This window comes from Arachis hypogaea, chromosome 11 (genome assembly GCF_003086295.3).
Source record: "Arachis hypogaea cultivar Tifrunner chromosome 11, arahy.Tifrunner.gnm2.J5K5, whole genome shotgun sequence".
Lineage (NCBI taxonomy): Eukaryota > Viridiplantae > Streptophyta > Magnoliopsida > Fabales > Fabaceae > Arachis > Arachis hypogaea.
In genome coordinates this window covers 141246486-141260939 of record NC_092046.1, presented here as the reverse complement: position 1 = coordinate 141260939, position 14454 = coordinate 141246486, and the positions used below count along the sequence as shown (strand labels likewise).

Here is a 14454-nt window from a genome sequence, read left to right as displayed (position 1 = left end):
AAAAATTTAAATACAGTTATTAGATGAAATCGATAATTAAAAAATATTAGATATTTTAACATATTTAATCAAATTATAATTTAATAATTTTTAATAATTAAGCTTTATATTATATTGTAGCCATATTTCATGGCCAAATGTTATTCTTATTTCTTTGATTTTTAAGGAATCTATCGTTGCCAAGCACTCAAGCACAATATCTCTTTTTTTTTTTTTTTCACTTCGATAAATCATTCCCTTAAGGATAAACAGCATGTTGCAATAAGATACCACTTTATTCTAAGTGAAATTCAACAATCACTATTTTAAGGTTTAATTATTCTGTAAATCTTTATAGTTTTATCAGATTTTTAATTAAGTTTTTATATTTTTTTAATAAAATTTTTAGATAAACGTCTAAAAAACATTAGTGAAGTGAAAATTTACTTATTTATCTATATTCTACATTTATAATTTTCACTTTCACTGTTTTTCACCTCATCCACTATCTTCTTACTCTTTTCCTTTGTTATCACCCTCCCTTTACCAATAAATTTCATTTCTATTATTATTGTAAAATTTTTGTCATAATCAACACAAATTCAAAAATTAGCATGATCAAAATCAAAATTTTTACCATAACATAATCAATTAATTACAAACAAAACACATAGTCAGAATTTATAGTCAAAATTTTTTAACACAATAACAGAAATGAAAGTAAAAACAGAATGAAATAGAAGCTGAAGCAAAAGTAGATTTAAACAGAAAAACGAAGTAGAACAGAGATCGAATTTGAGGCGGCGAGCAATGGACACCGACAATGGATGGGAAAGGAGAAACTTGTCGGCAACTGTTAGGAGTAGCCTATAGGCAGTTAGTAGTTAGTGGCTTGGCACCAGTTCTATTATCTGAGCTGTCAATCAGTTAGGAATGTGGTTAGGAATATAGTGAGCTGGCATCAGTTTGTTATAGCTTTCACTATGCATAAATAGCAGATCACAGCTCAGTTTAGAAATCACTTCTGTAACTCTAATTTCTAGAACTCTTTCTCAAATTTTGGAATTCTTTATGACTCTCACAACACTCTAACATCTTCTTCTACTTCGTTCTGCTTTTCATCTGGTTCTCTGATACCTTTCATCGTATCAGAGCATCCGGTTCTGATCCATGGCCGACACCAGTGTCACCGTCACTTCCGCAGTAGCCTCCGCAACAACAACAAACAACGCAGTTCGCACATCTATCAACACTGTAGCCTTGAAGCTAGATGAGAATAATTTCACTACATGGAAGCGCCAAGCCCTTGCGTTCATCAAATCCAATGGTCTCAAGGATCACCTAAACCAGAAGAAAATTCCATGCCGATACGCCTCTGAAGAAGATAGAATTGCAGATAATGAAACGCAAGAATTTCTGGAATGGGAGCAAGACGATCAATTTCTGATTTCGTGGTTCTTTGTATCAATTGATCCAGCCTTTTCGAGTCAAGTAACAAACTGTGAGTATGCGTGTGAAATTTGGAATAACCTAGAGGAGTATTTTGCAAAAAGGTTGAAGTGGAAGGTGAAACAACTAAAGGCACAAATCAAAACTGTGAAACTACAAGGATCTACAACCAAATACATGTCTAGGCTCAAGAAAATCACAAACGCTCTCTCTACCCTAGGATCACCACTTTCCAGTGAAGAATTTGTGGATGCAGTTACTCAGGGACTCAACGAAGACTATAGCACATTTATCATGATGATCTCAGCCAGAGCTAAAAGTGTCACTGAAAGCGAAGTTGAAGCTCAACTCCTAAGCTAAGAAGAACTGGTCGAGAGGTTCAAGAAAATAGAACAATCCAGGTCAACCTAACTCAAGGAGGAGAAAGTCACTCACAAGTAAGATCTCAACACTATCAGCATAAAGATCAGTCACCAATATCGTACAACAGTCAATACAACAATTCACAATCCTACACCAACAGCTACAATCAAGGTAGAGGTCAACCCTTTCAATCCAGAGGAAGATTCAGAGGTAGAGGATCCTATAGAGGTGGCAGATCTGGTTTTCAACATAACAGAATGGTGTGTCAGCTCTATGGACGGCCTAGTCACACGGTGTGGGAGTGCTATCACCGCTTCAATGAAAACTATCAAACTCCAAATGTTGCAGCCACAGTCACACATCTGGCACCTCCTTCAACTACAATTCTTCAACCCCAGCCACCACCGCAGGCTACGGCACTACTAGTTGCAGCGCCACCTTCCACTCCATTGACAGACAAGGCCTGGTACCTAGATACGTGGGCTTCTCACCACCTAACCTTCGATGGAAACAATCTGATCACAGGCTCAGAGTATGAGGGTACAAATTAAGTATTCACAGGTAATGGCCAAGGTATGAACATTTTTAATATTGGCAAAACTACTCTAATTTCAGCCTCAAATCCTCATTCCTACTTTAAACTGCTCAATCTACTTCATGTTCCTTCAATCTCCAAAAATCTCATTAGTGTAGCCAAATTTGCCTTTGACAACCAAGTCTTCTTTGAATTCTGGCCATTTAACTACTTTGTGAAATTCCAGGAGACCAGGGAGACGCTTCTCAAAGGCTCTCTTAGACAAGGGTTATATCAATTTGATGATATTAAAGTCATGGCCAAAGCCACTCAAAATAACCCTACACCAAAACCTAGTACCACGAACCACATCAATAAACCTACTGCACATAAACTCAATCATTTAGCCTCTGCCAACTACAATACCATACACAACTCTACCTCAAAGTCAGAACCATGAATGGAAAAATTCATGAAAACTAATGCTGTTTCTGCTGACAAGACTCATGCTACTTACACCACTGAAGTTTGTCCAACTACTGTGAATATTATGACTGAAAAGCCTGCAAGCCACTTAGGACCAGTTGAGGGTACTTCTAGAGTAAAACCAGTGTCTGTATTTGATGTTTGGCATAGAAAGCTAGGACATCTAGCCACACACATTGTACACAAAGTAATGAAATTGTGTAATATTGCTAGTAATGAATTCAATAAAAATGGTCCTCTTTCAATCATAAAAAATCTCTGTAGTGCATGCTATCATGGAAAACACCACAATTGACCTTTTTCTGATTTAACAACAACTTACTCTCAGCCTCTAGAACTAGTATTCTCAAATATTTGGGGACCAGCCCCCATGATCAGCAGTTCAGGATTCATATATTACATTATTTTCATTGATGCAGCAACAAAGTACTCATGCATTTATCTTTTGCATAACAAGGTGCAAGCACATCATGCCTTTTTGCAATATCAATTGCTCTTTGAAAATAAAACAGGTTGTAAAATCAAAATACTACAGACAAATAATGGAAAAGAGTACACCTCTCATACCTTCACAAAGACACTGATGTAACATGGGACTGTACATAGAATGAGCTGTCCCTACACTCATGAGCAAAACGGGAGCGCTGAACAAAAGCATAGACATATAATAGAGATGGGTCTCACTCTCCTATCCCAGGCCTCAATGCCGCTAAAATTTTGGGATGAAGCCCTTCTTACAGCCACTCACATCATAAACTGACTGCCCTCACCTGTTACTCACCAAAAATTACCGTATGAGCTTATAAACAAATAACTACCTGACTATACAGCTCTTAAGACCTTTGGCTGCTCCTGCTATCCCCAGCTAAGACACTATCAGCCCCACAAGTTTGCTTTTAAGACCTCAAAGTGCTTATTCCTTGGCTACTCACCCTTCCAGACATGTGCTATTTGACGAGACTGGATTCCCCTTCCCTGTCCTATTTTCAAACTTTACCAATAACCAAAGCCCTATCTGTGCTGTACCACATCAGCCCCACACCATATCAACCCAGTTCTCTAGACCTGCTCCACACCCAACAGCCCCTACCCTTCAGCTCATAGCGCAGCAGCCTCAACCCAGCACCATTTCCCTTCCTTCACACCCGCCCTGTTCCAACCCAGCAGCTAGTGCACCCTCACCAACTCCCCCTTCCAACTCTCACACCTTAGAGCACACAACCAATACTACTAATGTTGATCCTTGTTCATTATCTAATAATACAGATATTTGCTCTTCTACTACTGTGTTTCCCTCTTGTTCTGATGCAGGGTTAACTGAGACAAATTATCAGTCAGCACTGGCACCCACTCAGACGCACCCCATGATCACTAGGTCACGTGCAGGTATCTTCAAGCCAAAAGTGTATTATCTTCAACTCCAGAGTTCTTTACTGGACCTCACAGAGACTGAACCTGCCACAGTTGCTCAAGCACTATCCTCACCACACTGGAAGGCTGCCATGGATGAGGAATTTGGTGTGTTGATGAAGAACAATACCCGGCGATTGGTCACTGAGACTGCTGACACAAAAATATTTGGGTGCAAATGGGTATTTCGGGTCAAACGGTAGGCTGATGAAAAGGTGCAAAAGTACAAGGCAAGGTTAGTTGCAAAGGGTTTTCATCAGAGAGAAGGATTGGACTATGATCAGGTGTTCAACCCAGTAGCTAAACCTGCTACTGTACGGACAGTTCTCGCAGTTGTAATGACAAAGGGCTGGAAGGTCCAGCAGTTTGACTTTAACAATGCATTCCTCAATGGGGACTTGCATGAGACAGTCTATATGGTGCAGCCAGAAGGCTATGAGCACGGGTCTAGTGTTGTATGTAAACTAGAGAAGGCGCTCTATGGGCTGATACAAGCCCCACAAGCCTGGTACCTCAAGCTCAGCAGCACCCTATTCAGCTTTGGGTTCACCAGTACAACCTCGGATCCATGTCTCTTTGTGCGTTCCTGCTCGATGTCCACCATTTATCTCTTGGCCTATGTAGATGACATTCTCGTCACGGGCACCAGCGCCACTGAAATTGAAAGCTTAATTTAACAATTGCATGCGATATTCACCCTCAAAGATCTAGGAGAAATGAGCTTATTTCTCGAGGTTGAAGTGGTCAGGAACTCGCCAGATTTCCTTCTTCTCAAATAGTCCAAATACATCAAAGAGCTTCCAGGAAGAGCCAACATGCCAGATGCCAAACCAGTGTCGACTCCTATGCTCAGCAGTCCCAAGCTCACAACAAGCATGTGATCTCCCTTCGAAAATCCCTCATTATACAGATCTGTGATAGGGGGCTTCAGTATACTACCATTACCAGACCTGAGATTGCTTATTCTGTCAGCAAGGTGTCCCAATACATGCAAGCTCTATCAGATCTGCACTGGAAAGCAGTTAAGCAGATTCTTCGCTACCTGGCCGGGACAATTGATCTAGGGTTACAGATCCACAAGAGCGACACCCTAAGAATCATGGCTTTCAGTGATTCTGACTGGGCCACAGACACTGATGATCGCAAGTCTGTATCAGGATACTGTGTTTTTCTTGGCCCGAATTTAGTTACCTGGTCGAGTAGGAAGCAACAAACAGTCTCAAGGTCTAGCACGGAGGCTGAATTTTAGGCGTTAGCTAATGCTATGATAGACACAATTTGGTTGCAAAAGTTACTACTAGAGATGCGCTTACCACCTGGCCTAGTACCCACAATGTTCTGTGACAACCAAAGCACAGTACTAATGACCCGAAATCCAGTTCTCCACAGTCGATCAAAACATTTTGAGATAGATCTACACTTTGTACAGAATAGAGTAGTGCAGCAACTAGCTCATGTAGTTCACATACCCTCACAAGATCAGCTTGCGGATATACTGACTAAGCCACCGTCGCAGGCAGCTTTCCACAATCTCAGGCCAAAGCTTCGAGTTTCCACAGACACACCAAGACCTCCCATAAGTTCAAGGGAGGATTTCAGTGAGGCTATACCAGGGAAGCAGCACCCCTCAGGTTAAGGGAGGATGTTAGGAGTAGCCTATAGGCAGTTAGTAGTTAGTGGCTTGGCACCAGTTCTGTTATCTGAGCTGTCAATCAGTTAGGAATGTGGTTAGGAATATGGTGAGGTGGCATCAGTTTGTTACAGCCCTCACTATGCATAAATAGCAGATCACAGCTCAATTTAGAAATCACTTATGTAACTCTAATTTCTAGAACTCTCTTTTAAATTCTGGAATTCTCTATGACTCTCACAACACTCTAACATCTTCTTCTACTTCATTCTGCTTTTCATCTGGTTCTCTGATACCTTTCAGCAACAACAAATCATATTAAAAAAATCATCAACAAAATTACAGTCAACAATTCCTTATCAAAAATCAACAATTCAATCATACAAATTCCAAATACCAGGGAAGCAGCACCCCTCAGGTTAAGGAAGGATGTTAGGAATAGCCTATAGGCAGTTAGTAGTTAGTGACTTGGCATAGTTCTATTATCTGAGCTGTCAATCAGTTAGGAATGTGGTTAGGAATATGGTGAGGTGGCATCAGTTTGTTACAGCCCTCACTATGCATAAATAGCATATCACAGCTCAGTTTAGATATCACTTATGTAACTCTAATTTCTAGAACTCTCTTTCAAATTCTGGAATTCTCTATGACTCTCACAACACTCTAACATCTTCTTTTAGTTCATTATGCTTTTCATCTGGTTCTCTGATACCTTTCAGCAACAACAAATCATATTAAAAAAATCATCAACAAAATTACAGTCAACAATTCCTTATCAAAAATCAACAATTCAATCATACAAATTCCAAATTCCAAGTTCAGTAACAAAATCATGACAAATTTAAATCACAAACAACAATTCTAGATCTGCAATGAACTTCTAATTCAGGAACCAACTACCACATATCTGTATAAAGAAGACGACGACGTGCACAGCAGTAGAACCACCCAATGCGACGATGGCGCGCGATGCACGACCAAAAACGATGCCGATGACGACGTTGTTGTGAAGGGGAAGGTGGAGACGAAGGTGCGCAAGATGGCTGGTGCGGCGATTGCAAGCGGCATCAATGAAGATGCCTATGCAGAGGAAGCGGGTCAAAGAGCAAAAAGAACAGGTCCATATTCAGTTTCAAACGACCAAAAATATATTAAAAAAAAGAAGAATGGCAGAAGCCATTGCACAAGCACAAGCGAGTACCCTTTCTTTACTGTTTTTCTTTTTCATTCCATTTTGCCGACAAGAAAATGAACCCTCACTTTTCACCTTCTTTGGCTTCCATCCAAATACAATCCTTTCTTCTTCTTTGAACAAACCATCCCAATTGAACTTCACCTAAATCATTCAAGTAATAAACAGAATCGCTTTCGAAAGATGCCGAAATTAACGTACAACGCTCGTAACAAAGAATTCAATGATGACACAGAGTAAAAGCTTCATTACAAGTCTGAGTGGGATTGCTACAGCCTCGCGACGGTGGAGGGCGGAACAGTGACATTAACCACAGAGGGCTGAACAATGATGGAGGAGAAGAAGAAGCACTACTCAGTACTAAGAGAAGAATCCCTGTAGAAGTATTGAAGATTGAAATGAAAAGGATAATTTTGAAATTTAAAAAATATTTTAGGTGTCTTCAATTAGGTTTAGAATCCTTAACTTTAGAATATTTCATTTTTTAACAGAATATTCTGTTATTTTAGACATTTTTGTAATGATAAGAACTTAATTAAAAAAATTAAATAGTATAGGAATCCAATTAAAAAGAAAAAAAAGTATAGAAACCTAACTAAAAATTTAGTGAAACTATAAGAATTTACAAAATAATTAAACCATATTTTAATTAAAGTTCACATAATTAACAAGCTACCAAACTATACCGCAACTGGTATACTTAATTTTTTTTTACGATATTTTTTAACTTGACAGTCAAAGATTAATATGCCTTGATATTGAACTTCGTTTAAATACTTATTAGTTATTCCTTGGTTAGTCATTACTAATTTTTATTACTTTTTTTTTCTGTAGGTTTTCCAAGTCCCATGATTATTGGATACATACATAAATGCCGAATAGAAAGGGCACAAAAGTCTCTACCTTTTTTGGTATTAGTCTCTTTACTTTTATTTGTATATCAATTATGCGAACCATTTAACCAAAAGGTCCACGTCCAAAAAAAAAAAAAACACCAAAAGGTCACTAATAAAAATCAATAATAATAAATATGTTTGAAGACATTTTGGGCTTTTGAAATAAAATGACCTAGGGTATTAGACAACTTAAATCTTGAAGGTTTATAGTAAGGCCCATACTCACCATCAATATTTTTATCTTCATAAAACACACACACACACACAAAACGTTAGTGTTTGCACTTTGCACCGACAAGCTGAATCCTTTCTGGTAGGGGTGCACAGACCCGGCCCGGCCCGAAGGCCCGGCCCGGTCTCGAACACTTTAAAGACTAATTTGGTGTGATTTCATCGGGTTTAGGGTCGGGTACGGGTCTCAAAAATAGACTCGTTCATTATTTCGGGTCGGGTCCGGGCCATAGCTCGGGTCCCTCGAAGTCGGCCCGGTGGTCCGGTCATCATACACAATTAATATTTTGTGTTATTAGTGATGGATCATGACTATTCTTATGTGGAATTTAAGTATTGTAAACCTTAATATTTTGTGTTATTAGTCATTATAAGACTATAAATTAATGTTTTATATTTAGAATGCATAAGACTTTAGACTAATACATAAGATTGTGTTATTTGTATTGATTTAAATATTTGGTATTATTAGACAATATCAGTATTGATTGTGGTTATGCTTTAGTATTGATTGTGGTTATGCTTTAATTTTAAAGAAGGGTTGGTTCTTGTTATATTTTTTTAAGTGAATTTTACCATGTTAACTAATGGTTGGAGTCTTGGAAATTTGGATATTTTTACATGCTAGCTTACAAGAAGGTATCAACGTAATGTAATGTTAACGGCCCGGTTTTCACCCGGTTTTTACCCGGTATAATTATGGCCTGAAAGTGTATTGGTTTCATTGGGTCTAGGGCCGGGTTCGGGTCTAATAAATAGACTCGGTGTATATTTCGGGTCGGGTCTGGGTCACATCAAACCCGGCTTCACCCGGCCCATGTGCATCCCTACTTTCCGGGAAGAAATGTTATGAAATTTTACCAAAAAAGAAAAAGAAGAAATGTTATGAATTACTGATGATGGAGAACACCAACAACTTTTATGTCATCACTCATACTATAAGTTTACAGGAGTTATTGATACATCTTTAAACCCTCATTCTTTAGTAAAAAAAAAATTGTACATTTTATTAGTTAAATAAATTTTAATTTTTTTATTTTATTATGTTATATTAGAATCATTAAAAAATTCAAAAGAACAACTCGTTAATCCGGTTAATTATATGCTTAAAAAAAGCAAAATTTAAAATTATCTTTTAAAGAGTGTTGTATTCTCTATGTTATTTTCTACCATGTTAAAAAAAGCAAAATTTAAAATTATCTTTTCAAGATTCTTTTACATACCTCATATCATGGCCCTTCTCATAACACACCATGCAATCCACTTCTCACAAAGAAATAGCACACACAAAGTTAAATGGCATGTTTCATACTCATATTAACACCTATATGTGCTATGATGATTTTTGTATTTCATTTTTGGGAAAAAAACTACGATTACAACAAAAAAAAAACGCACCTTTGGCTTGAGAATGTAGGAATGAAGATGCGGTGGAGCTGTCCCAAAGATGCTGAAGCTGCTGCAGCAATGCTGACGGCGTTAGGAAGCTACGGCGTCGCTGTTGAAGATGATGCAGAAACAGGGAAGATGGAGATAGAGATACGTGCTTTCCTTTTCAGATTAGGGATTTTGATTTGTTTTGAATGAAAGAGTATATATGTAATTTTACACATTTTTATACTTCCATTTCAGTTTTTTTCGCAAGTTTGGGCAAAAAATTTTTAAGTGGGCCCTACGTAGGTTTTTTTATTTTCCATTCAAGTTCCCTGCTAATCCAAACAGGGGAAAAACAAGTTTTCCACTCATTTTCATCTTTTCCCTTTTCTTTCCTCACAAGTTCCATTATACCAAACAAAGTGTTATTGTTGTTAAAATATTTTGTAACACTTCAAAGTTTTGCTAGGACTAATTCTTTAGCACCCCAGAAAAAAAATAAACGAACATATTTATTTAGAATTTTCAAACATGGCGGCTAAGAAATTATTGAGCGTAGATATTTCCTTGCAATATATGGTATGTAGAATGTAGATGTAAATCAGAGAGTTTAGTCAACTCTTAATATTTATTTCTCTAACCAAAGTCAAAATGAACGGTCATCATCTCCTTTTGCACTCGACTCTTTCTCTTTCCCTATTATTATTTCCCTCTTCCAATCTCTTTGTTGCTGCTGATTCTGAACCTATGAGTTCCACCATGGAAGAATGCAAAAGCTCCAGCAAGAGTTTTGAGGAAACATGGTCTTTACTTCAGAAAGCTATAAACAGAACCATCAGTGTAGCAGAAGGGCTTGATTCTTTCACAAGCAAAGATTACATCTCCTATTATACGTATCCTTTCAAATTTATTTAATTCACTGCTCAATTTGTTTTAGAGTTTAATTTTAATACACTGATAGTGTAAAACGTTTTACACAGTCGTGCAATCATATCCGTTCTTTTGGATAACTATTCACGTTGTCAATGTAAAATATAGTTATTTTTACAGATGTGATCTTACGTAATTGGATGCATCAAAATTAAATTCTTTGTTTTAACTATGTTACATTTTTTAATTTGATGATATTCTAAGATAATGTATGTGTGGTCCTTAACTTTTGTGCCTAGAATTGTTTATGAATTGTGTACTCAGAAACCTGGAGAAGAGAATGCCAAGCTGCTCTATTTCCAATACAAGAAGGCTATTGAAGATTACATTAGTTCCAAGGTTATGTCTAATCTGATTTCCTATGCCAAGTTAATTAACTTTTGTTGTTGGCATCATGATAATTGATATTATTGTAGTTAATGGTTTTTTGTATTTTTTTTTTTTTTCACTAGGTTCTTCCATCTTTGAGAGGAAAGAAAGATGACATTCTGTTGAGAGAACTGCTCACAAGATGGTCCAATCACAAAACTTTGACTTACTGGCTCTTAAGATTCTTTCATTATCTTGACAGATACTATCTCCCCAGATTTGGGCACCCTTCTACTGAAGAAACAAGTTTGTTGTCTTTCTATGACTTGGTAATAATATATGATTTTCTCATGTTATATATGAAGTTTAATTTTAATGCATTAATAGTGTAAAGAGTATACAGTTATTTGATCAGATTCATGCGTTTAGATGACTTTTTTAAGTAATAACGTGGCGATACAGGATTAGTTATTTGTATGAAACTTTTTCATGCTGACGGTGTATGAAAATTAAATTTGTGATTTCGTTATATAAATTGGTTTTGCTCTTTCCCAATTTTATTACCTCTTTTTCATTTATGTGCCTCAGGTATTTGATGATGAGATGAATAATCAAGTAGGGGATGCTATATTATCCATGGTATAATTATGTTTTCTATTTTCATATGTATATAGAGGAGACACATATCTGCACTAAAACCTTATTCTAATGTTCCAAATGATGGTTATTTTATACAAATGCAGATTCATAAGGAAAGTGCAGGAGAGGAGGTGGATTGGAAATTGATTAACAACATTGTGGCTATCCAACCAAAAAACCATGCACAAGGCTTTGTAGAAAGACTTGTTAAAGACAATGTTGCATTCTATTCTGATGCAGCTTCAAATTGGATAGCAAGCTCTTCCTTTAAGTTTAAGGATCACACACCAAAGGTGACCTTATTTCCAAAATTTTAGGTATTTGAGATAGAAAACTTGTGTCTATCAGAATTTGGATCCTCTAAATTTTAAATTTTTAGATTTTCACTTGAAAGGGTAAAATGTGATCTGTCATCTTTGAATATTTTTTCTTGGTCTCACCTATGAAATAAATAGTAAAAGATCACATTACCCTCTCAAGTGAAATTCAAAATTTAGAGAATTCAAATCCTTTATCTTTATTTCCAAATTAAACAAAGAGATAGTATCAAAACACAAGATTTAATTACTCTGTTTGGTTTCTATAATTTTATTAAATTTACAATTAAATTTTTATATATTTTTTTAATTAAGTCCCTATACTGTTTTTAATTTTACAATTAGGTCATTTTCATGTCAAAAACATTAAAATTAACGAAATATTTTTTCCAAAAAATATATGGTCAAAGATCTAATTAGGTTTTTAATTGTAGATACATTCAATTTGCAAAATAAATATTTAGTTAACTCTAACCGTCTTTACACTAAGAAGGACCTAATTACAAAATTAAAAACGGTTTAAGAACTTAATTGAAAAAAAAAATATAAAAAGCTAATTGTAAATTTGATAACTATAAGAACTAACAAAATAATTAAACCCAAACACAACCTAAATAAGTGAATGAAAATATTTGTATAAGCATAACCAACTCAATCACTGAATAATGATGCATCCAATTGGTTATACAGGAAGAGAAATTACATGAGAATCCAATAGTTTCATCAAAGAGAATAAAATTGGTGAGTTCTGATGGAGATGTGTTTGAAGTGGACTATAAAGTTGCAGTTATGTCACAAACAATTGAAGATGTCATCAAGGCTAATCCTGCTGCTGCTAGTGATGAAATTTCAATTTCTTTAGTGAATAGCAGAACACTGAAGAAGGTGATTGAATATTGCAAGAAGCACACTACTGAATCTGAATCTGAATCTGAATCTTCTTCCAAGTGGGATGCTGAATTCTTGAAGGTTGACCAACCGGAAAAACTGTTTGACCTGGTTTTGGCTTCAAACTACTTAAACATCAAGAGTCTTCTGGATCTGACAAGCAATAAAATAGGAGACATGATGAAAGGCAAGAGTCAAAGTGAAATCCGCAAGATCTTCAACATTAAGCAAGAACTTACCCCTCAAGAGGAACAAGAGATAAAGAACGAGCACGCCCAAGCATTCCAATATTAATACTATAGTTTAATTTCCATTCGCAGCGCAAAAGTTTCTTTTGAATAATTATTTATGTTATCAATATAAAAGATAATTATATAATTAAATTTTTATGTGATTTTAATATATCAAAATTAAATTTAAAATCAAATCATTAAAGAAGTGAAAACTTGGCCAAGTAGAGTAATATTTAATTTGGGTAAAAATAATTTAATTAAGTTATTTTAAAAAAAGAGTTTTGTTCATACCCTGACCCAACGATAAGGCCTAGGTATAAATAAAAGGCCCAATCCGAAGGATTGAGCCTCACCTAGCACCGACCTTCCTCCTGCAAAGTCGGTTTCTTACCACGACTTACCCTAAAGAAGTCGGGGACGAGAGTTAGCTAGCAGATAAACGTTCGTTTGAATGAGTAACTGCCCCTAGAATCTCTCTAACCACTTCCAAGAGCCATATCTTAACCTCCCTGAGATAAAGAGATGGTTAACACCCTAAAAAAGTGGCACTACTTCAACGGTGGTTATTGGTTCACCACTATAAATACACTGACACCTCTCAGGTATCTCTAAGTCCCAATACTCTCTAGACCTGCTCACACCCTTGCTGACTTAGGCATCGGAGTGTCTTTGCAGGTACCACCCCCATTCGTTCATACTCACAAGTCGGACGGAGGCCCCCAAGGCGCAGACCCACTTGAAGGCTTCCTTCCTCAGATGATTGGGCCAACCCAGCAAGTCCAGCCCAACAATCTCCGGTTACCCATCGTAACATTGGCGCCGTTGCCGGGGACCCGAGAGATCAACCAGTGATGGCGGACAGATCCCCTGAGGAGGGTCATGTGGAGACAGATTCCGAACAAGAGAATCTGGACACCGGAAACAATGACGTGGACCTAACCCTCCACCAGGGAACCAACGATCAACACAGAGAAGGTACCTCCGGAGTCAAAAATCCGAAGGTAAATTCCTCAGAAGGGCGCGAATCGGAGAAGGACGGGCAGTCCCACGCAACCGAACTTATAGGATTAGTCCATGTCCACCAAAGCCGCCTGGAACAATTGGAACAAGAACGGGAGCGACAAAGGGAGACTGAAAAGAACCTAAAAGAGGAGATGGAACGGCGAAAAAAGTTAGAAAGAAAACTCTTGAAGTTAGAATCTTCCCTCAAAGGTCGGAACCCCTGTGATGATCGAGAGGAGTCGCCCCTAGGAGGGGAGGACCCCTTCAGCGAGGATATAATGAGGGCAAAAGTTCCGAGGAACTTCAAAAGCCCCGATATGGACCTCTATGAGGGAACCACAGATCCGAAGCACCACCTAAGCAATTTCAAAAGTCGGATGTATCTGGCTGATGCCTCCGACGCTACGCGATGCAAAGCTTTCCCGACTACCCTGTCGAAAGCAGCGATGAAGTGGTTCGACAGCCTCCCCCCGAGGTCGGTCACCAGTTTTGAAGACCTCTCAAGGAAGTTCTTGATGAGGTTCTCCATCCAGAAGGACAAAGTAAAACATGCGCCAAGCCTCCTGGGAATAAAGCAGGAGGTCGGAGAATCCTTACGGACCTATATGAAAA

At 37.5% G+C, this 14454-nt stretch overlaps 2 protein-coding genes across 2 annotated transcripts; both read left to right on the top strand.

Annotated features, from left to right (window-relative positions):
- The first annotated feature begins 1149 nt into the window (after window positions 1-1149).
- LOC140176252 (uncharacterized) lies at window positions 1150-1788 on the top strand. The gene has a single exon (XM_072206192.1). The coding sequence runs from the start codon at window positions 1150-1152 to the stop codon at window positions 1786-1788; it is 639 nt and encodes a 212-aa protein (XP_072062293.1).
- An 8078-nt stretch (window positions 1789-9866) lies between these two features.
- Window positions 9867-12990, top strand: LOC112723065 (cullin-like protein 3). Its single transcript, XM_025774299.3, has 6 exons — window positions 9867-10417; window positions 10694-10793; window positions 10907-11092; window positions 11352-11402; window positions 11507-11695; window positions 12410-12990. The coding sequence occupies exons 1-6, from the start codon at window positions 10176-10178 to the stop codon at window positions 12899-12901; spliced, it is 1260 nt and encodes a 419-aa protein (XP_025630084.1). The 5' UTR covers window positions 9867-10175; the 3' UTR covers window positions 12902-12990.
- The last annotated feature ends 1464 nt before the right edge of the window (window positions 12991-14454 follow it).